Source organism: Xenopus laevis, chromosome 4L (genome assembly GCF_017654675.1).
Source record: "Xenopus laevis strain J_2021 chromosome 4L, Xenopus_laevis_v10.1, whole genome shotgun sequence".
Classification (NCBI taxonomy): domain Eukaryota; kingdom Metazoa; phylum Chordata; class Amphibia; order Anura; family Pipidae; genus Xenopus; species Xenopus laevis.
In genome coordinates this window covers 24308107-24330566 of record NC_054377.1, presented here as the reverse complement: position 1 = coordinate 24330566, position 22460 = coordinate 24308107, and the positions used below count along the sequence as shown (strand labels likewise).

The 22460-nt window shown below is 39.1% G+C and overlaps 1 protein-coding gene across 1 annotated transcript in view; it reads right to left on the bottom strand.

The window, feature by feature from the left end:
• The window catches only part of naaladl1.L (N-acetylated alpha-linked acidic dipeptidase-like 1 L homeolog), a 39935-nt gene that overhangs the window by 11784 nt on the left and 5691 nt on the right, over window positions 1-22460 (bottom strand). The window contains exons 4-16 of the mRNA XM_018257565.2: window positions 21860-21982; window positions 20255-20444; window positions 18758-18851; window positions 17197-17298; window positions 16270-16355; window positions 14301-14420; window positions 11235-11320; window positions 10246-10309; window positions 9064-9131; window positions 7351-7445; window positions 5557-5647; window positions 2704-2785; window positions 296-469 (exon numbers count right to left, since the gene is read on the bottom strand). Of these exons, the coding sequence (XP_018113054.1) occupies window positions 296-469; window positions 2704-2785; window positions 5557-5647; window positions 7351-7445; window positions 9064-9131; window positions 10246-10309; window positions 11235-11320; window positions 14301-14420; window positions 16270-16355; window positions 17197-17298; window positions 18758-18851; window positions 20255-20444; window positions 21860-21982 (1375 nt within the window). The remainder of the gene's footprint in view (window positions 1-295; window positions 470-2703; window positions 2786-5556; window positions 5648-7350; window positions 7446-9063; window positions 9132-10245; window positions 10310-11234; window positions 11321-14300; window positions 14421-16269; window positions 16356-17196; window positions 17299-18757; window positions 18852-20254; window positions 20445-21859; window positions 21983-22460) is intronic.

Here is a 22460-nt window from a genome sequence, read left to right as displayed (position 1 = left end):
CCCATTGGTTTTGTTTTTTTATATTTAAATAATATTATTAGCCTTAAAGGGCACCTGTCACAATTTTTGTAAGTAAATGACCCTCATGCGTGCTAAGCCACCTTCAGAGGGAGGGAGCAGTGCAGATGGTTATATTGAGGCACATGCATGCAAATAATAAGTGAGTACCCCAGCTTGCTCATTTATTATATGACATAGGATCAAGGGGACATATTGAACCATCCTACATCATTGGTTCTCATTGTGCTGTTTAGAAAAAATGTAGGAATAGAAGCAAGTCCTGCTGACTCCTTACCTAGAGAGATCCCCTTTGAAGTGAGGGTGCTTCCAAAGGTACTTTCTGCAGTATTATAATATGAATCTAGTGTTTCCCAATAATCCAGCGGCCCAAGTGGTAGGATAAGGCTGTCAGAGAGGCGCAGCAACACGTTTCCAGCCGTTCGGGCGACCGTCTGATGACTCGTAAATCCTGCAGGAAATTATTTGTGAATTTTTTGGAATTGGAAAGATGCAGTTGTTTTTAGCAAAAACAAATTTATAGTACAGGTATGGGATCCGTTATGCGTTAACCTGTTATCCAGAAAGCTCCAAATAATGGAATGCTATCTCCCATAGACTTCATTTTATCCAAATAATCCAAATTTTTAAAATCGATTACCTTTTTCATTGTAATAATAAATCAGTATCCTGTACTTGATCCGAACTAAAATATAATTAATCCTTATTAGAAGCAAAACCAGCCAATTTAGTGTTTACGTGATTTTCTTGTAGACTTAAGGTATGAAGATCTAAATTATGAAAAGATCCCTGATCTGGAAAACCCCGGGTCCCGAGCATTCTGGATAACAGGTCCCATAACTGTATTACAGGACCTGCCTAAGGCATAGAGGAGGGGCAGGCAATATTTGATTGACAGCTGAGATTTTTAAATGAGTTTCCTAATTTGAACTATGAATACTTTAATGAAAAAAATAATTTGGAGAAAAGAACTTTTATTATACAGCTTTTTGTTCCATGAGTGACTGGTCCCCTTTAAGAGGACTTGAACCCTTTTTAATACATAAACATTTATTTCCCTTGAAAGAGGTATAAATTAGAAAATGGCGATTATAATGGGGCAGTGCCTCAACCAACGTCTGCTGTATTACATTTAAATATTGTCTGCGTATTTGGTTTCCTTTTTTTGCTTTAAAGGCTGATCCGATCGTTTCATAATCATAATAGCTGCCGATGCAGGCCACTGGGTGTTTTATACAGTCTACAAAAAAATTGTAGCCTCATAAAGAGCATTTGTTTTTTAGATATCGGGGTCAGCGACCCCCATTTCAAAGCTGGAAAGAGGCAGCAGAAGTAGACAATTAATTAAAAAAACTAAAAGTAGATTAGTAAAAGACTAAATGAAAAGTTGCTTAGAATTAGCCATTCTATAAAATACTAAGTCAACTTAAAGGTGAACCATCCCTTTAGGGATCATCAGTGCAAAGACCCAACCATTCCAGTACTTGGTCTGATCCTACAAACATTTGTACCAGCCCCTGTATCAACATTATGTATCTCTCTAATTCATATAACTAAAGCTCTGACAAATATATGCCCTATGTATGAGCTGATATGTCAGCCTACTAGATGCAAGGGTAGTCTCCTGCAGTTCCAAGTTGACCATCACCCCCATAAAATGATGGACCAGATAATTCCAGCTAGTATGTTTGTTTAAAGGGGACCTGTCATCCAAAAAAATGATTCCAAATACTATTTCATCACATTAGTCAAGCAAAATAAACTTTAATTACACTATATAAATTATTTGGATCTTGTTTCCTTCAGTCTGGGAACTCATAATTATAGCAAGCAGGCAGGAGCCATTTTGTGGACACTTTTATTAAGACAAGCCTTGCATCATCTCAGAATCTTGTTTGTGCACCAGAGTGGGGGACCTGATGTCCATCCCCATGTACTGGTTACACAATTAAATGGTGAAGAGAGTGGGGGAAATGTGGGGAGTGCAGTGACATCTAGTAAATGCTGAAAGGAATGGCTTGCCCCATCTCTATGCCTAAGGCATAGAGGAGGGGCAGGCAATAGTTGATTGACAACTGAGTTTAGTAATTTTAACTATGAATGTTTTAATGAAAAAAAGAATTTGGAGAAAAGAACTTTTATTTTGCAGCTTTTTATTTCATGGGTGACTGGTCTCCTTTAAGAGGACTTTAACCCTTTTTATACATAAACATTTATTTCCCTTGAAAGAGGTATAAATTAGAAAACGGCAATTATAATGGGGCAGTGCCACAGCCAACGTCTGCTCAATATGGTATACAGGTATGGGATCCATTATCTGGAAACCCGTGATCCAGAAAGCTCCAAATTATGGAAAGGCTGTCTCCTATAGATTCCATTTTATACAGATAACCCAATTTTTTAAAAAAAATGATTTAAATAATAAAACAATACTTTGTACTTGGTCCAAACTAAGATATAATTAATCCTTGTTAGAAGGAGAACCAGCCTATTGGGTTTATTCAATGTTTACATGATTTTCTAGTAGATTTAAGGTACGGAAATCCAAATTACATAAGGATCCCTTATCCGGAACACCCCAGGTCCCGAGCAGGTCCCATACCTATACAGTCATGTACGCACACCCATATAATTCTAAGCCTGGCACTCAGACTAATATAACTTCCAATGAGGCTGTACGGTTACCTGGATCAATAAATTTAGCTGCGTAATCAAAGGTATCGAACGCGGTGTGATAAGCAGGATATATTCTTGCTGATGTTTTGTTCTGTGTTGGATAAAATAGATATGAATTAAAGTTCATCATAGCCATAACAAGTAACCTTTGTCTAGTTGAACCATCGGCGGGCCTGTGCAAGAATTTAGGTGCCTGGACAATTTGGCTTTCTTTCTCTTTTAATTAGGGATGCACCGAATCCACTATTTTGGATTCAGCCAATCCTTTGTGAAAGATTCGGCTGAATACCGAACCAGAATCCTAAATTGCATATGCAAATTGGTGGGAAGGGTAAATTTTTTTTACTTCCTTGTTTTGTGACAAAAAGTCACGTGATTTGCCTCCCGCCCCTAATTTGCATATCCAAATTAGGATTCGGATTCGGTTCGGCCAGGCAGAAGTATTCGGCCGAATCCGAATCCTGCTGAAAAAGGCAGAATCCCGAACCGAATCCTGGATTCAGTGCATCCCCACTTTTTTTTTTTGAAAGGTATTTATTTATTCACCTTCAAAACATAACACACAACATAAAAGTATATGTCAGGTAACATAGGCAGTGATCATAATACTTTGAGGTCTCGCAGGACCCCTACAGTGCAGCGCAGCAAAGAGTACTCCATACATTTATCAGTTTAACTCAGCATGATACAGGCATACATGGAAACAACAAAATCCTCAATCGACTACACAGGGCCAGAGCACACCACTCCCCAAGCGAAACACTATAATAGAGCAGACCAAAATCAGAAAGCAGAAGGCATCCCTAAGGAGTTACATCATAAGACCACTTCATCATGAGCCTCTAGCCACGGTCCCCAAATCTTATCAAATTTTTGTGGGCAGTGCCTAGCTAAGTACGTTAGCTTGATAACTGGAAGGCGATCATTGACCAGTTTCTGCCATTGCTTGACTGTCGGGGGCAGGGGGCTCATCCATTTAATGGCTATCTGCTTTTTGGCATAGAAAAGTAGAGTGCGCAGCAAGCATCTGGTTTTGACGAGGGGCGCTAGGGCCTCCACTACCCCTAAGAGACAAACCACTGGTGCAAGCACCCCAGGAAGCAGGACCACATCAGAGAGGTGAGAAACCACCCTAGCCCAGTAACTGTTGATCAGAGGGCAAGACCATAATAAGTGAAAGAAATCTGCGTCCGGTCGCCCACATTTGGGACAGTTAGCATCAGAGTTCCTACCCATGGCCTTAAGCCTAAGTGGCGTAATATAGGTGCAGTGCATTATCCTAAATTGTACCATTTTATCTTTAGTGGAAATCAGAAAGCTGTAGATCTCGCTAGTTGCCTCCTCCCACACATCATCCTCCAGATCGGGAATAAGCGTGTCCCACTTAGTTCTGGCTTTAGCAAAGGGGCTACCCGTGGAAGTTACTAAAATTCGATACAGGCTAGATACTAGTTTCTGGGGGTTCGGATCCCACAATCTGTCTTCATGTGGCATAGTGGCCGTGGGAATAATTAGAGAGCCAAACTGCGCAGTGACAGCATGTCGGAGCTGAAAGTACCTATGCCAGTCAATGCGTTGACACCCCAAGGTAGCGGTGAGTTGGGTCTGGGTCAGGAGGGTACCATATGCTAGTAGGTCAGATAGATGCTTCACTCCCAGCTTGGGCCAATAGGCAAAGTCTTGAAGTAGTCGCAGGTGCGGGAAATTAGAGTTTCTCCATAACGGAGCGCGCGGGGAGGGCGAAGGGGTTGGCCGTGCCAGTATTCTATTGGCAAGCGCCCAAGCCCTTTGTGGGCAGTTCAGTGTGGGTGGGAGCTCTGGCGTGTCCTTGACTCTCCTATATGGAGCATTACGAATAGCCTCAAACGAACCTGCCAGGCATGCAATGCGGTCAATGGGTTCTCAGGGTCAGGGTTGAACCAATTGTGGATAAAAGACAGTTGGCTTGCGAGGTAATAGAGTCTAAGGTGGGGGAGGGCCAATCCTCCTTTATCTATTGGGGCCAGAAGAGTCAGCTTATTAACCCTGGGAGGTTTATGTGCCCAGACAAAAGACAAAAAACGGTGTCAATTCGCTGAAAAATCTGTTGGGGGATCCATACCGGGGCATTTTGTAGGAAATAAAGGAATTTCGGCAAATAAATCATTTTGAAAAGATTCACCCTACCCCACACCGTCAATGGGAGATTTATCCATTGAGCGGCTACACTTTTGAATTTGGTTAGCACCGGGTCAATATTCTTGGCCACATAGTCTAGAGCATTATTGGAAACCTGAACACCCAAATACCTGAACTGGGATGTGAATCCCCACTTTTAATAACATGATGATGAAGATGAGTGACCTGGGACCAGGTCCGGACTGAGAATTAAAATAGGCCCTGGCATTTCAGGTACACAGAGGCCCAATCAGCCCACACAGAGGCCCAAACAGCCCCCACCAGCCCACCGAATACTGACTTTCTATGGGACCTTATAGCAGCCCCTCTGGCATTTGCCAGAACCCACAGATTGCCAGTCTGGGCCTGCCTGGGACTTTAATCCTTAGAATCCCAACATGGGAGCTCCTTCCCTGATGGGACGGCATAATGCTTACTGCAAGCATTGCAAAATAGTATTGTTTCCCTTAACTGGAGTTCTGGCTCCAGTAGTCTGCACCTCCAGTGGTGAAAACAATTTTCCTGTGATAGATGTCCTTCAATAAGCACCTTGCTAAATTCACCCTCTGAATAACAATCCAAAAAAGTTTCCGACATATACACCGTTATTTGTCCCCAGTAATTGCCACTCTGTGACCCCCTCCAAATCCCTTTGCTAATTATGTTTGCAAAAAATCTCTTTAAAAAAAAAAACGTGTCCATTACCCTGTCATATGTGTAAGAAATATCCATGCAGGAGATACCCAGGTAGTGCAGGAAAGGGGCATAATCGCTGCCGGCTCCCAGGGTTCCCAGCCTGTTAAAGACAGCAGACGTGTTATTAATCAATGAATAATCTCTTTATGTGTAGAGTTTAATGGAACAGTAATGGCAAAAAATTAAAGCATGGGGATACTGGCATGGGAAAACATGTTTTTTTTTTTAACAATCCGTTAATAGTGCTACTCCAGCAGACTTCTGCACTGAAATACAATTCCAAGATTTTTTTTATATTATTCAATTTTGAAATCTGACATGGGGCTAGACATTTTGTCAGTTTCCCAGCTGCCCCCAGTCAATTGACTTGTGCTCTGATAAACTTCAGTCACTCTTTACTGCTGTACTGCAAGTTGGAGTGATATCACCCCCTCCCTTCCCCCCCCCAGCAGCCTAACAAAAGAACAATGGGAAGGTAACGAGATAGCAGCTCCCTAACACAGGATAACAGCTCCCTGGTAGATCTAAGAACAGCACTCAATAGTAAAAGCCAAGTCCCACTGAGACTGATTCAGTTACAATACAAGTAGGAGAAATAACAGCCTGCCAGAAAGTAGTTCCATTCTAAAGTGCAGGCACAAGTCACATGACTGGAGGCAGCTGGGAAACTGACAATATGTCTAGCCTCATGTCAGATGTCAAAATTGAATATAAAAAAATCTGTTTGCTCTTTTGAGAATTAAATTTCAGTCCAGAATTCTGCTGGAGCAGCACTATTAACTGATGCGTTTTGAAAAAAACATGTTTTCCCATGACAGTATCCCTTTAACATATAATACACTGTTAGCATGCACTGGTAAAAGCTGTGCATTTGCTTCAGAAAGACTACTATAGTTTATATAAACAAGCCCCCAGGGGGGTCTTAATTATCATAAATAGAATTTCTCAGATGAACTCCAGGGCTTCATAGTGCGGTAGAAATATAGAAAGAGGTTTTATTGTCAACATTTCTGTCCCTTTAGGACCTTCCTTGAGAAATGTCACCAAAACATTGACAGTAAAACTTTTTCTTTATTTTCACCGCATTAAGAAGCCCTGGTGTGTGTCTGTTGCTGAGAAACTAAAAAAAAAAACAAAAAAATACACAATTCAATGAATGAAATATAAAACTTTTATAAGAAGCAAACATGGCTTCCCAGTTATTCAAAATACCCAGGCTTGGTCCCTACCCACAATCTGAGAAAGGCTGGCACTCACTTACCATATTGTCCACTAGATGTCCCTGCATTATAACGGATTTCTGCAGCTATTACATACAATCTAGCACAAGGTAAGGGGCAGATTTATCAAGGGTTGAGGTGAATTTTCGAATGAAAAAAATTTGAATTTTAAGCTATTTTTTGTGTACTTCGACTAGGTGATAGTTCAAATTCGATTTGAATTTGAAAAACATTTGAAACTGCGAATATCGAAATTTATCATGTACTGTCTCTTTAAAAATTCGACTTTGACCATTTGCCATCTAAAAGCTGCCGAATTGCTGTTTTAGCCTATGGGGGACCTCCTAGAACCTATTTGCAGTAAAAAAAATTGAAGTTTTTTTCGGTAAAAACTTTGAATCGAATTCGATCAAAGTCCTTCGATTCGTACGATTCAAATTCGGCCGAATACAGACCTATTCGACCGAATACAAAAACTTTGACTTAATTTCGGTTGGTCTTTTTGAATTCGACTTTCGAAGTTTTTTCAATTTGAAATTCGACCCTTGATAAAAATGCCCCTAAATATGATATATGTTCTTACTGAGGTATCGTTTTCTGGTAAAGGGTACTGAACCGATTTGCGTAACGAATCCAGTTCTCATATACGCTGAGAGCAGAACTGGCTGGGGTCTGCACCTATAACAAAGAGTGTAACATTTAGCATAGGAAACTGACATATCCATGCTAATTGGGCTTTTTTTTAATTAATTTACAAGATTTAATGAATTTGAAACAACTGTGCCACCTGCTTTTCCCTTTTGCCAACAGCAACATTCAGCAGAAAATGAAGTTAATGAGGGGAGAGGAGTCATTGGATATTTCTCTGGTCCATTTCAGATTCATTATATTAGAAGTGTAAAAACTACAAATATCTTGACAATTATTTTAAAAAATGTCAATTGCAAAAGAGTTAACGAGATTCATTCATTCATTTCTTTTGCGGGTTTATATTTCCTTTAACATATACAGGTATGGGACCTGTTATCCAGAATGCTCGGGACCTGGGGTTTTCCAGGATAACAGATCTTTCCGTAATTTGGGTCTTCATGCCTTAAGTCTACTAGAAATTCATTTAAACATTAAATAAACCCAATAGGTTGGGTTTGCTTCCAATAAGGATAAATTATATCTTAGTTGGGATCAAGTACAAGCTACTGTTTTATTATTACAGAGAAAATAGAAATCATTTTTAAAAATTTGGATTATTTGGATAAAATGGAGTCTATGGGAGACAGCCATTCCGTAATATCTTTCTTGATATCGGGTTTCTGGATAAGGGATCCTATACCTGTACACGTATCCAAGATCTTGAAGGCTTTTAAAGTTAATTATAAGTGGGATTTTCATTATCTTGTAGTAAATGTTCAGTAGTCTTATTCTGATTTGAATATTTTGGGTGGAATGTAATAAAATCCACAAAGAGAACACATTTGTGCACAGATAAGAATAAAAAGGAGGCATAAACTTTTGGAGCAAAAGTAACTCCCTCATTAAGAATTATTATTACACTAGGCATTAAGCCCGTTAAATTAACGGGCGCTAGAACATATGTAGTCAAACATTTATAAAAACAGAATTGTTCTAGTCTAAAAAAAATTCGCCAGAGACGGTCCGTGGGGCACATGCGCAGTATCGCAATCCCACGGACACAGGGACTGGACGCAGAGATACTTCAACTTTATTATATAGGATACCCTGCCCACTATTGCAAACAATAAATTCCCTATCCTACTGTCATGTGAGGAGCAAAGGGTTTCGCAAAATTTGCGAACATTTATTCGCATTGCAAACGATTTTCCCATTAGCGACCTATACAGGGTTGGACTGGGGGCCCGGGGCCCACCGGGGCTCTGCCTCAGGGCTCCCCGCTGTGCGTGTTCGTGCATGTGAGAAAGCTCGCACAATGTTAGCCTTGACCGGAAAAGAGAGGAAGAGGCGTGTGCGCAGGCAGGCACACTTACACGCACTGTTTTTGCCGTGACCAGCAAAGGGAAGACGAGAGGAAGAGGAGCAGGGTGCGGATCTGGGATGGCGGGCCCCACAAGAACTGCGGGCCCACCGGGTTTTTTCCCGGTGTCCCGCCGGCCCTGTCCAACCCTGGACCAATATTACATTCCCCCAGGCCAAGTAGTGTTGGGTGCTAATTACGCATTTGGTGCCAAAAACGACTTGTCCCAGCTTTATCATGGAACTTTGCTTATAGAGTATTATTGGTATGTTTGTGAAGAAGTTAGATCTTACTCCATAAATGTACCTGTTTTGCTGCTGTAAAAATTACATCTTGAACAGGCGGTGTCCCCTGGGCCCTCAGTGTGGCATTGGCTGGTTGAAAAGAAACAAAAATGTTTTTACTGCTCTTACTCCTATGGGACCATGGCTAAAAAGTTACTCATTTATGGACAAAACATATAATAGCTGCCTGGGAAGCTCATCTATGGCATACATTAGCCAGAAAACCTTTACTCAGAATGCTCCAAAATAGAGTGGCACCATTCATTTTTGACTGACTCAACTTTCCCTGAAATAAGACAAAACATGTACATGGGATCCATTATCCAGAAAACTAGAAATTATGGAAAGGCCATCTCCTATAAACTCCATTTTACCCAAATAAGCCACATTTTTAAAAATGATTTCCTTTTTCTCTGTAAAATGAAAACAGTACCTTGTACTTGATCCCATCTAAGATATAATTAATCCTTATTGGAAGAAAAACCAGCCTTTTGGGTTTAATATTTACATATTTTCTAGTAGACTTAAGGTATGAAGATCCAAATTACGGAAAGATCCATTATTCCAGAAAACCTCAGCTCCCAAGCATTGTTGATAACATACCTGTACAGGTATGGAACCTATTATCCAGAAAGCTTGGCACCTAGGTTTTTCAAGATAAAGGATCTTTCTGTAATTTTGATCTTCATACGTTAAGTCTACTAGAAAATCATGTAAACATTAAATAAACCCAATAGGCTGGTTTTGCTTCCAATAAGGATGAATTATATCATAGTTGGGATCAAGTGCAAGCTACTGTTTTATTACTGCAGAGAAAAAAGGAAATCATTTAATAAAAAATAGAAATATTTGGATAAAACGGAGTCTATGGGAGACAGCCCTTCCGTGATTTGGAGCTTTCTGGATAACAGGTTTCTGTATAACGGATCCCATACCTGTACTTGACAATAACTAAGCTAGCATAAATCCTTGCAATTTTACTGCTTTATATGTAAATATTTTATTTAAGTTTAAAGCCTGGTGCCCAAATGTATGTATCCGCAAAACCCCAGCTCCCAGAAATTTAGGATAATAGATTGCATACCTGTAGGGAAAACTCATTTCTAACTATCATGCTTCTGCCTACTTGGAACATAGAACCAATTTCCCAATAACACAGTTATCCTGAGCTTCTTCCCATTAAGTTAAAATCGGTCCAACATACCAAAGACAGAAATATCCACATTGATATAGGCCGCAGTTCTGTCTCTGAGTTTGCTGTAATAATCCTGCAAAACAGAAACCAGACATTATCATTATTATTATTATTATTATTATTAATAAAACATGTATTTTTAGAGCTCAAACATATTGCGCAGCGCTGTAAAATAAATGTGTTTATACAAAGAAATGACATAGAACATACAGGGGCAGATTTATCAAAGGTCAAATTTCGAAGTGAAATACTGTATACTTTGACCATCGAATGGCTAATGGCTATACTTCGACTTCGAATATCAAAGTTTTTTTTTACCGAATTTGACAGTTTTGCGGTCAAAGTAAAATCGTTCGATCCAACGATTAAATCGTGCAAATCGAACGATTTCAGCGATCGATCGATTTTACTTCGACCGCAAAACTGTCAAATTCGGTAAAAAAAACCCTGAAATATTCGAAGTCGAAGTATAGCCATAGTAAAAGTAAAAATCCATATAAGCCATAAAAGTAAAATCGTTCGATCCAACGATTAAATCGTGCAAATCGAACGATTTCAGCGATCGATCGATTTTACTTCGACTACAAAAAACGTAGAAAAATGCATTAGAAGGTCCCCATAGGCTAACATAACACTTCGGCAAGTTTAATTTGGCGAACTATCGAAGACGAAGTTTTTTTAAAGAGACAGTACTTCGATTATCGAATGGTCGAATATTCGAACGATTTTACTTTGAATCGAAGTCGTAGTATGCTATTCGATGGTCAAAGTATCCAAAAAAATATTTAGAATTCTTTTACTTAGAAAATTCCCTCGAATTCACTTCGACCCTTGATAATCTGCCCCACAGAGTTATATACATAACGACCAGTACCGGTGCAAAAGGTGAGGAAGGCCCTGTGCAAAAGAGTTTACAATCTAAGGGGAAATATGAATATCATATAAATGTCCTCCTAATTCCACGGCTCTGAAGCTACAAGTTCCCCTATTCTTGGTACCTCTGCAAATTCTGTTGAGCCAATCAAACCAAACTCTTCAGCTCCCCAGCTTCCAAAAATGATGGATCTCCGTGGACGCCATTTTCCTAAAAGAGACAACATTTATTAGCTGTAAAGCAAGTAATACAGACAGCAACTAAACACATCAGATATCCCACCCTGTGTAACTGTTCCTTGCTTATATATACAAGGGGCATATTTTTGCATATGTAAAGATTATATAAATTTGAATATAAGAACTTTACACTACAGTACTATACTGTTTGAGCCAGCATTTGTTACTGCACCCTAGCAACCATGCCCTGATTTGAATAAGAGACTGGAATATGAATAGGAGAGGCCCTGACAATATGAGCAATTAAAAATAGCAATAATAATACATTTGTAGTCAGTGATCCCCATTTGAAGGCTGCAAAGAGTCAGAAGAAGAAGGCAAATGATTAAAAAAAACTAAATAATGCAGAAAAATTGAAAAGTTGCTTAGAACGGGCATACTAAATGTTAACTTAAAGGTGAACCACTCCTTTTTACATGATTTAAATGGCAGCATCTGGAGCAAGTTATGAGTTTTCCCCTAGTGCAAGGAAATGAATGCAAGAATGAAATGAAAAAAAAATTTAATTAAAGGAATGCAAGAGCAAAAACCCCAGGTCCTGATAATGGTTCACAGTAACGCCGATTCCTTAAATATCCGATAACATTACAGGTGTCTGTGCCAGCTGCCTGTTGCTCCAGCTGAGTCCCCAGCTCCCCTGTTTTATACTTGCAGTGGGGATTTTTTTTATAGCTGCATTTAAGGGGTTTAAAAACCTTAGAAACTGTAACCCCACTACGTGAGAATTCTTCTGACAGGTATTGTGGCTCTTCTCTCATCTGTAACTATTATCTGTGCAGCTAATTTTATACATTGTTATAATTGAACAACATTGAGTTCCATGAGCTGGTGCTTTAGGTAGAGGGAAATTAGATGGACTCCCAAGGGCCTCATAAAGTATTGCACCTGGGCACCCATATGGCATAATGTTGCTGCATTTACTATACACTATACATTTCTCCCTTTTAATAAGATTGGCAAGTGAACATGGAGCTTTTTGCTCTGCCACTCATATCTTCCAGAAATGGACCAAATGTATGCCCATCACGGCTCCTAATACAATATAAAAAATCTACTCTCTGCCACAGAGGGTAGGCATTTTGGTGCTGATATCTGCAAATCTACATGTTACCATCCTGTGTATGTCCAATAGGGCACTTTTCATTCAATAGTATTAAGGGCAGTACCAGATGCACAGAGGATTTTGACCACCCATATTCAGGGTCGGATTGTGGCTGACGCAGGGTCCGCTGCTGGGTTCCCCAGTGCATGCATGAGCAGGCTTTGTATTTGCCGCGACCTGCCCAAAAAAGGGAGGTCACGGCAAAAAGATTTGTGCAGTGAGTGGGTCTGGGATGGCGGGGGCCCACCGGGTTTTTTCCCGGTGCCCCACCGGCCCAGTCCGACCCTGCCCATATTCCCCACTGGATACTATTGGTATCAAGTGCCATTTTCAGCATTCAATATAGTTAGTAACCAATCGGTGGTAACCCAAAAGCTGAATCAATAGAAATTAAAGAAAGTAAAATATTTATCTACTGATATATTTAGAAGGTTTCACTGCATTTCAGTTAAACTTGTGTCTGATAAGCTGATCTCAGCCTGAAGATAAGTACAGGTATAGGAGCTGTAATTCGGAAACCCGTTATACAAAAAGCTCCAAATTACAGAATGGCTGTCTCCCATAGATTCCATTTTATCCAACTAATCCAAAAGTTAAAAAATTATTTCCCTTTTCTCTGTAATAATTAAACAGTATTTTGAACTTGATCCAAACTAAGATATAATTAAACCTTATTGGAAGCAAAACCAGCTTCATGTTCATCATCATGTTTACATGATTTTCTAATAGTCTTAAAGTATGAAGATGTAAATTACGGAAAGATCCATTCCAGAAAACCCAAAATCCCAAGCATTCTGTATAACAGATTCCATACATGTATTTAAACATGCAGAATTTGGGGCATATTCCTTACATTCTGCACCAAAGGAAAATTGCATCTGCTTCTGTCTGTATTAGATATGAAACTGAGTGCTGCTTCTGCCTGTCCCAGATAATTTGCTGTAAGTAGGTCAGTCCCCTCTGCATTTGATATAGATTGGCTGAGCCTGTAGGCAACACGGTCCAACGCATCCTACATTAAGGGGGTTATTGATCAAAGGTCCAATGTTTTTGAGTTTTTTTTATATCTCAAACGAATTGAATGAACTCACAACTCAAATAGTTTATTTTTAAGGAAAAACTGGAATGGAAAAAACTCGATTCAGCGAGTTCGAGTTGCAAAACCCGAAAACTAGAATTGATCGAGTTTTCGACGAAAAAAACTCGAATACTCGAAAACCCTCTGAAAAAACTCAAACATTATATAGGCTATTAACATCTATAAATGGTTCAAGGGACCTCTGCCATTGACTCCTACATGACCTCAACAGGTTTTAGATGGTGTATTTTTAGATTCATGCTATTTCGGGGTATAATAAATCTCTAAAAATTATTTAAAAAAAAAAAAAAAAAAACCTTTAAAAATTAAAGTTTTTTTTAACTCAAAAATTTAAGTTTTCACCAAAAATATCAACTGGAAAACTCAAATTTTCATGGAAAACACCTTCATAAATAACCCCCTAACAGTTGCCATATGACCAACATTGAAGATATGCATTTCATACATGTGATTTTGATTGTCCCAAGAATCCTGTGACATCAATTTATCAGGATAGGAGTGGTGGCATTTTCCATGGTTAGAGCTAAGAACCATTGAAACTGTATGTTAAATTGGCAACATTCTGTTTTTATTCTTTTTTTTAAACCCCCTCCCCCATCCCAATAAATTAATTCGGGTCAGGGTGTTTTTGTTTTATTAGAAGTGAAACTAACTGAACCTAAGCCTTATAATATAAACTGACATATCATTGGGTTAAGGGTGTTGTTCTATAGTCTGTGGCTATATATTAGCTTGATAAGGTGGTCGTACCTTGCTTGAGTTTGGTGCCAAGAACTCTAGTAATTTCCAGCATCACGGCAGTTCCACTACTTGGATCTATGGCTCCATGGACCCAGCTGTCCCTGTGATTACCATACATGACATACCTGTCTGAAAATAAACATAGTATAGTACAAGTATAGTTAATACAGGTATAGGACCCCTTATCCGGAAACCCGCTATCCAAAAAGCTCCGAATTACGGAATGGCTGTCTTCCATAGACTCCATTTTATCCAAATAATCCAAATTTTTAAAAATGATTTCCTTTTTCTCTGTAAAAATAAAACTGTAGGTTGTACTTGATCCCAACTAAGATATAATTAATCCTTATTGGAAGCAAAATCAGCCTAGTGGGTTTATTTAATGTTTAAATTAATTTCTAGTAGACATAAGGCACGAAGACCCAAATTACAGAAAGATCCATTATCCGGAAAACCCCAGGTCCCGAGCATTCTGGATAACAGGTCCCATACCTGTATAGAAAATTGGCACTGGACAATAATATGAAAGTTATTTGTAGTTAATATAATTAAACAGGACCCTGTGAAGACCTAGTGATACATATCACCTGCGGTTTTGCCCATAGCAGTCAATCGACAATTTGAATTGAACCTTTTAACAAAAATAACGATTTGATTAACTGATGTGGGCAACGACACTGGTCATATTTATCCTCTATGTCATCATACCAAGCCCTGGTCTTGTACATAATATCAACAAGTCTCAAAACACTTCACACATTTGATTATTCATGATTAAGGTGGTTATTTATCAAGTCACTTTATAAACTTACAACGTGAATGTTTGCTTATTTATAAAAAAAAAAAAAAACCCAAATGTAAAAAACTTGATTGGATGCAATCGGGAGAAAAACTTGAATACCTCGAATTAATCTAGTTATAGGCTAGAAAAACCTTGAATTTATCATAAAAAAACTGAAAATCATGAAGGCAAAAAACAACTTCAAACTGACAGGTTTTAGCTGGAGTATTTTCAGATTTGGGCTTTTGGTAGCTTCAGGGCATAATAAATCTTGAAAAAATGTGAGGTTTTTTTAACCCCAAAAAATGTGAGTTTTTTTATTGAAACATAAATATACATAAATAACCCCCTAACAGTCAGTAGACAATCAAATTTCTATTTTTTCCACGAATCTCTAAAAATGTGTGTTTTTTTCTATATTTCTTAAAAACTCTAAAACTTTGAGATTAATTAAGTGTAAAAACTGAAACTCTAGTACAAAATTAAGTAAAAGTTGTCAAGGTCCCTTTATAAGTCAATGGGAGCTGCGCCAAGGACTGTTTTTAATCATTTTGGACTTTTAGGTTTGACAAGGGGGGTTGCTAGTAATGCAATTTTTTTGGGGGTATTCATACATTTTTTCAGATCATTCAGCACTTTTTTTCATTTGTGTTTTTTAAATTTGTATTTTTTAATACATTTCATGACATTTAGTTTAGTTGTGGTTTCAAAAACCTCTTAAACCACTAAAATGAGACTGTTGATAAATAGGCCTCCTAGTGTAGCCCAAGTACAAAACAGTGGCATTGGGGACCAGAAGCTTTAGGGACTATAGAGAAAAGGGGACCTAGACCATTGTCTTATTCTAGAGACCTCGAAAGTTTTGCCACAGCCACAGTTTCTTCATGGATTTACAGTGACCACCAACCACCATGGGTCATTTTCTGAACCCCACAGCCACATGAGTTCCTATTGGCTATCAGGGACTGCTCAAGGCAAATCGCTGAAGCAATTTCAAAATATTGTTTGGGGGGGGCACATTGATTAAATAACTATAAAAATAATGAAGACCAATTGAAAAGTTGCTTACAATTGACAACTCTAACATACTAAACGTTAACTTAAAGGTGAACCACTCCTTTACGGCAGTTGAATGCCCTTATTTTGATGATCTAAATGTATGCACAAATTATTGGAAATTTGCAATGATTTTCTCACCTGGTTCAACGCTTCCTCTGATAATTCCCATCACATTGGCTGAAGGCTTTATTTCATCATAGTTATACACATTCACCTGAACATCACTGGAAGCAGAGATACAATTAGATACATGTTAAAGGGCACAGCCAAATGGTAATTTAGTACAAATTGTCCTTGAAAATGTGTATTGATTGTATCCCTTTAATAATTCACATGCTACAGAAAAGACTAGTAATCCACACAGCCATAAAGTGTGCATATACAGGTACGGGACCTGTTATCAAGAATGCTGGGGACCTGGGGGTTTTCCAGATAACGGATCTTTTCATAATTTGGATCTTCATACCTTAAGTCTACTAGAAAATCGTGTATACATTAAATAAACTCAATCGGATGGTTTTGCTTCCAATAAGGATTAATTATATCTTAGTTAGAATAAAGTACAGGTATGGGATCTTTTATCCAGAATGCTTGGGACCTGGGGTTTTCCAGATAACGGTTCTTTCCGTAATTTGGGTCTTCATGCATTAAGTCTACTAGAAATTCATTTAAACATTAAATAACCCCAATAGGCTGGTTTTGCTTCTAATGAGGATTAATTATATCTTAGTTGGGATAAAGTACAAGCTACTGTTTTATTATTAAAGAGAAAAAGGAAATCATTTTTAAAAATGTGGATTATTTGGATAAAATGGAGTCTATGGGAGACAGCCATTCCGTAATTCAGAGCTTTCTGGATATCGGGTTTCCGGATAAGGGATCCTATACCTGTACAAACTACTATTTTATTATTACAAAAAAAGGTGATTATTTTAAAAAATTAAAATTATCTGATTAAAAATGGAGTTTATGGGAGATGGCCTTCCTGTAATCTGGAACTTTCTGGATAACAGATCCCGTACCTGTAGTGGAATAAGCTGAAAGAACACAATGCCATTACCATACCTGTTATTAAATTTACCGCTGGATATAAAGCCAGGCCCTAAATTGTAGGGACAGCCAAGGGAGCCTTGCCAGGATTGAGGAGCTACTGGACCTGCCAGCTGACTGAGAAAACAGAAAGAAATTATTGCCATAATGTTCATTATAGTAGTGTATATGTGACTTGCCTTTTGGCTTTAAAGGAACAGTAATACCAAAAAATGAGAGTGGTTAAAAGTAATGAATATCTAATGTACAGTTGTTCAGCACTAGTACAACTAGTGTGTTATCTACTGTGCATCTTGTGCTTGAATGGCTGCCCCCATGGCTACACAGCAGCTTGTTTATATAAAGTAGAGTTTCTGAAGCAAACACACCAGTTTTACCAGTGCGCAACAGTACATTATATTGTCATTCCTTTAAAACACTTTCATTTTTTGGTGTTACTGTTCCTTTAAATATGCTAATAGTAGGCATTTTGTTGTTTTAGGAGTGTTCCTATTTAATGGGGATCAACTCTCTTGAACAAGGTGGAGTTTAGGGCCCACAGGGACCCCTGGTAGTAGAATCCACATTTTACATTTTTCAAGGGACCTGGAAAAAATAGTGTAAAATCAAGGAAAATGTAAAATCCGGGAAATGTATAAAAGCCCTTCAAGTACTCAAAGGATATAAGCACAGGAGTCAGTTTTTCTTTGAAATGCAATATTTAATATGTTTAATATGTTAATGACAATGCAACATTAATGTTAATGACAATGCAACATTAATATTACACTATAGGGGGGGGCATTTGAAAGGCCTCCCTGACAGTCACATGCACAACCTAAAGCAATAAGTGATTGGTGCATGACTATATGAGGTGCAGACTAATTAGTCTATTTACATACAAACCATAGCAGAATATGCATTTGGTTAGTATTTTAAACTTCTTAATTTCACTAATATGGTGTAAAGACAGGGAAAATCACCCTTTGAAACGCATTATAAATTGGTGGGACCAAAAAAAAAAAAAAAAACTGATATCAAATGCAGAACTTAAAATCAGGGGATGTAAAATTAAGCGTTCACTGTATATTGCAATAACCTCTATAATGAAGCACAGAATTTTGGGAACATGATGGCCTTGTATATAGAACATTTGTATCCTCCTACTTAGGGGCCACGGTAGATCATTGTGCTGGGAGAGGCCATGGGTTACGTATGGTGAACTTTTAGAAGCATTCTAGGGGTTAAAATTTGCCTGCTTACTAGTTGCATCATAATTCAATTTAGTTGACAAGATTCCAACTAGATCAATTATGATTTTTATTTTTGAATTTGAGGGCAAAGGTTTTGAAGATTTATTTTGGAGAATTGTTTTTAAAAATAGTTGCATCTTTGCCCAGGGCAGTTATCAGCGGCTACAGAAGGCACAATTGTACAGACTCACATCTCTCATAATGCTTAGTAAATATCAATAAGGCAAAGGACCCAATGTGCTACTGGCATGGGGTCCTAAAAATTGCCATGTAACTTTCTGGCTAGTGCCTTTCCAGAAGTGAATCCACCTCTGTCTAATATAATACATACAACATTTTCTTACCAAATTAAAGTCTTGGCATCTTCAAATCCTATTGGCTGTGTGGGGATCGGTGGAATCCCATTTATCTCAGACTTCTTGATTCGATAAGTATAGTCTGCAAAGCAAACTCTTGATCGTTAGGTGCATACTGTAGTGCAAAAATCAAATAAAACAAGGAAATGTCCATAATGAAAAAAAAACAAGAATTACAAAGGAAACAATTAAGTAGAATCTGGAATCTACCACCTTGTCTGCTGGACTTGTTTAGCATTGCTTCAAACTCTGAGGCTCAAGCTATCTTGAAGAAGACATGATTGGAATGTTGTGTGATATTTTATAGCATAGCTTTGCAAAATGTTTTGTTATAAGCCCCCAGTGAGGTCCAAAATTTAGTCAGAGACCCATTTAGCCCTAGAGCCAGGTCAAGAGGTACTGGCACCCAAGGCCACAACAGGCTCCCGTCACCACCCCATTCCAGCAGGCCTATGCTTTCAGAAACTAGAATGACCATTCAATCAATTTTATGCCCACCTCTTTAGCACCCAACTGCCTATTCTGTGTACCCCTAGTTACCCCCATTGCAAGGTCACAGACATAAAAAAAAACCTCTGTGCTATCAGTAATTGACTTTAAATTACAACAGATGAAGGCCACACTGCAAAGGAGGATGCAAGGTGGAAGCACACAATATTTCGGGGTGGAACCTTTTCTCAGGTGTTCAAAATGAACATGACCTGCAGCATAAATAGAGTACCTGCACAAAGAATGAGGATTGTTGAAATTAAAAAATGTGTGTATTTGTTACAGTCATGGCTCTGGGAATACCTAGGAAACCAAATATGTGCTCACCCCAAATCTCACTCTAACTGACACACATGATGGGATGCTATGGGTACCAAGTAAGAAAAATAGGCATGTTCCCCAAGTATAACTCTTAACTGGCCTTTAGACTAGGCCACCCATTCACTGCTCTGAGCATGGTTGGTGAGGCCAGCCCCACAATTATGGCTGCCACCTTTTGGTTTGGCCCCTTACAGACTCATGACCTCACTGGGGGCTTATAACAAAACATTTTGCAAAGCTATGCTATGAGCAGGACAGAGAAGGGGTGGAGATATGAAGCTACAAGGATGGGTATATGACATAAATTGGGATAGGGGAGGAAGAATCCAGGAAAAAGTGGCTGAATGAGGTAATGGGCGGGATGGATAGGGGAGTAGGGAGAGGAATGGGGGCTGATCTGGGGTGAATCAGGGGTGGGGCAAAGGCAGAACAAATAGGGTTCTCAAATTTACCGGCAAGTACATAGCCGGTAAACTTGCAATACAGGCTCTGGCCCTGGCTGGTATTTTACCGTCTAGGCCGGTGAAAAACCGGCTGGGTGGCAACCTTACCCCCAATGTGGGAGCATCAAAAAAAAAAAAAAAGAAAGAAGACATTTGTATTGTACAGTACATAATGGAATCTGTTTAATTGCATTTAGTGAAACACGTGCTTTGGCTGGGAGAACACTATTACCTTTAGCAGGATAATATGGAGTCAGTAGGTCTCCAAAGTCTTCACTGTAAGAACCCCGCTCAACCCCTGATTCAGGCATGTACCAAGAGTAGGGGTATGTTTGGTTTCGCTCAGCTAGCCCATCATTGATGTCTTTGGGGTCTGTATATACAATGATACCAACAACCCCAAATTTGGCTCCATTGATGGCCTAACAAATACATAGAAAAAACAAAGTTACAGCCTTATAGTTCTAAAAACACAATAAACACATGCTCCTGAGACATTATATTATAATATTGTTCTAAATATTTACATAGTTTAAGAGGAACAAAGTGCTGCAGTTCAGTCAAACTTATATAAATATGAATCAGTGGATATAGACTGAAGGGAGATGGTACCTGACCTCTGAGCAGTCCAAAATGTTCCAGGCCAGGTGTCACTTAAAGAGAACTTTAACCCTCTTAATGATTGAATGATTTTTGATTTGATATGAAAAATGTTTCATGCTTTTCCAGGAACAAAGTTTTAATAGTGGGTAATTTGTTTTCAACATTCACTAGTTGACCCTTGAGCTAAGGTATCCAATTACCGTTAAAGTAATTTCCACACTTCTATATACTTGGTCTATGGTCTGACAGTCAGGGCTGGATTTATATAGTGGGCGCCCCTAGGCCCACTGCCGCTTGTCACCCATCCCGCCCCCTTTTTTCGTGCAAATTTTCATCATCTGGACCAATGTGGGTGTGGCTGGGCAGCATGCCGCCCCCCTAAAATTCTGCCGCCCTAGGCCCAGGCCTAGGTGGCCTTTCCACAAATCCGGGCCTGCTGACAGTGCTCTGTGCATGTATACAAAAACGTTCACTGGGGGTCTGTTTGAGATTAAAGGGGTGGTTCACCTTTAAGTTAACCTTTAGTATGTTATAGAATGGCTAATACGAAGCAAATTCTATGTATTAAAGGTCAAACGGGTACTTCTTTATCTTCTTACTGAGTTTTGAATTATTTGCCTTTTTCTATATCCCTATATCCAGCTTTCAAATGGGGGTCACTGACCCCATGGAAAAACAAATGCTCTGTAAAACACATTTATTGTCATTGCCACTTTTTATTACTCATATTTCTATTCACTCCCTCTCCTATTCATATTCTTGTCCAGGGCCGGATTTCTATCTTCGGTACCCAGAGGCCGCTCTGCGCCGCAGGGTCCTATCGCCCGGCAACTGCGTGCCGCTGGGTCCTACTACCCACAAACGCCGTCAGGTGCGTGTGTGCGCATGCAGGTGGCTGGGCGGCATGCCGCCCCTACAGTCTTGCCACCCTAGGCCCCAGCCTATGTGGCCTCGCCACAAATCCGGAACTGTTCTTGTCTAATATTGAAATCAGTGCATGGTTGCTAGGGTAATTTGGACCCTAGCAAACAGACAAAATTGCAAACTGGCGAGCTGTTGAAAAACCTAAATAACTCAAAAACCACAAAAAAATGCAAATTGTATCAGAATATCACTCTTTACATCATACTAGAAGTTATTTAAAGGGGAGAACAACCCCTTTAAAAATACAGTATTTAGCACATCTGAACCGGACATATTTGTTTTGAAATTACTTATATAATAGTAAATATACCTTAGCAGCCCTGCCAGCTCCTCCATAACGCACAATTGCAATGGTGCCATTCAGTGTTATTGATTGATCTGCCAAATACTGGAAATCACTTAGTTTGCCTTGATTTGCATAAACCAGCTTCCCCTGAGCAGGAAAAGGGAAACAATCATTAGGGAGACATAAATACAGGGTAATTAAAAAACGCATTGTATTTTCTCCAATACTGGAGCTATTATCCATAGTAGTACCTCTATAGTTACGCCACTGGATATGTCTATGAATATTCTCATTTGTCCAGGTCATGATATACAGCATGTAGTAGAATGAACTTTTAGAGTTTTCCTGAAAACGTTGTAATTCTACTAGATACATGTAGATATAGTTATCAGTAAAGTCATCAGCATTGTCTATTTTTGTAGCAGTGACAAGTAGATGCTACTAGGAGCTCTGTGTGACTTCACCCAAACGGATGGGCTTTGGATAGATTTGCGCCATTTAGGGCGATGGCAGATGGGAGATTTTCTCTACTGTGGACGATAGTGATGTACTCGTTGGGATTTTCCCGACCTGCACCAGCCGGACTTCCGGGCTCCTTTTATAGACCTGCGCCAGCCCACACATC